The following is a 255-nucleotide window of genomic DNA, read 5'->3' on the forward strand; positions in this document are numbered from 1 at the left end:
AGCTGAAGATCTCCAACTGAAACGCACCTGCTGTGATGGAGTGGGAGGGCTTCAACCAGCTTGAAAACAATGGGTTTGATCTTGGGGTCTGTGTGGTCCAAATGCTTGGCTAAGGAACCCATGAGAATGATGACACTCTGCCTGACACAATCGTAGCTGGCATGCTTGGGTGCGGTGTTGAGGAACTTTTCAAATACTGGAAAAAGACTATTCACAGTTTCCTGAAAAAAAAAGATAAATTGGATTCTTGAAATT

The 255-nt window shown here is 43.9% G+C and overlaps 1 protein-coding gene across 1 annotated transcript in view; it reads right to left on the reverse strand.

The window, feature by feature from the left end:
* Positions 1 to 255, reverse strand: part of LOC119586779 (eIF-2-alpha kinase activator GCN1-like) — a gene marked incomplete at its 5' end in the record, with an annotated part of 1894 nt that overhangs the window by 449 nt on the left and 1190 nt on the right. Inside the window, 1 exon segment of the mRNA XM_037935500.1 lies at positions 28 to 221. Coding sequence (XP_037791428.1) covers positions 28 to 221 — 194 coding nt within the window.

Source organism: Penaeus monodon, chromosome 22, assembly GCF_015228065.2.
Source record: "Penaeus monodon isolate SGIC_2016 chromosome 22, NSTDA_Pmon_1, whole genome shotgun sequence".
Lineage (NCBI taxonomy): Eukaryota > Metazoa > Arthropoda > Malacostraca > Decapoda > Penaeidae > Penaeus > Penaeus monodon.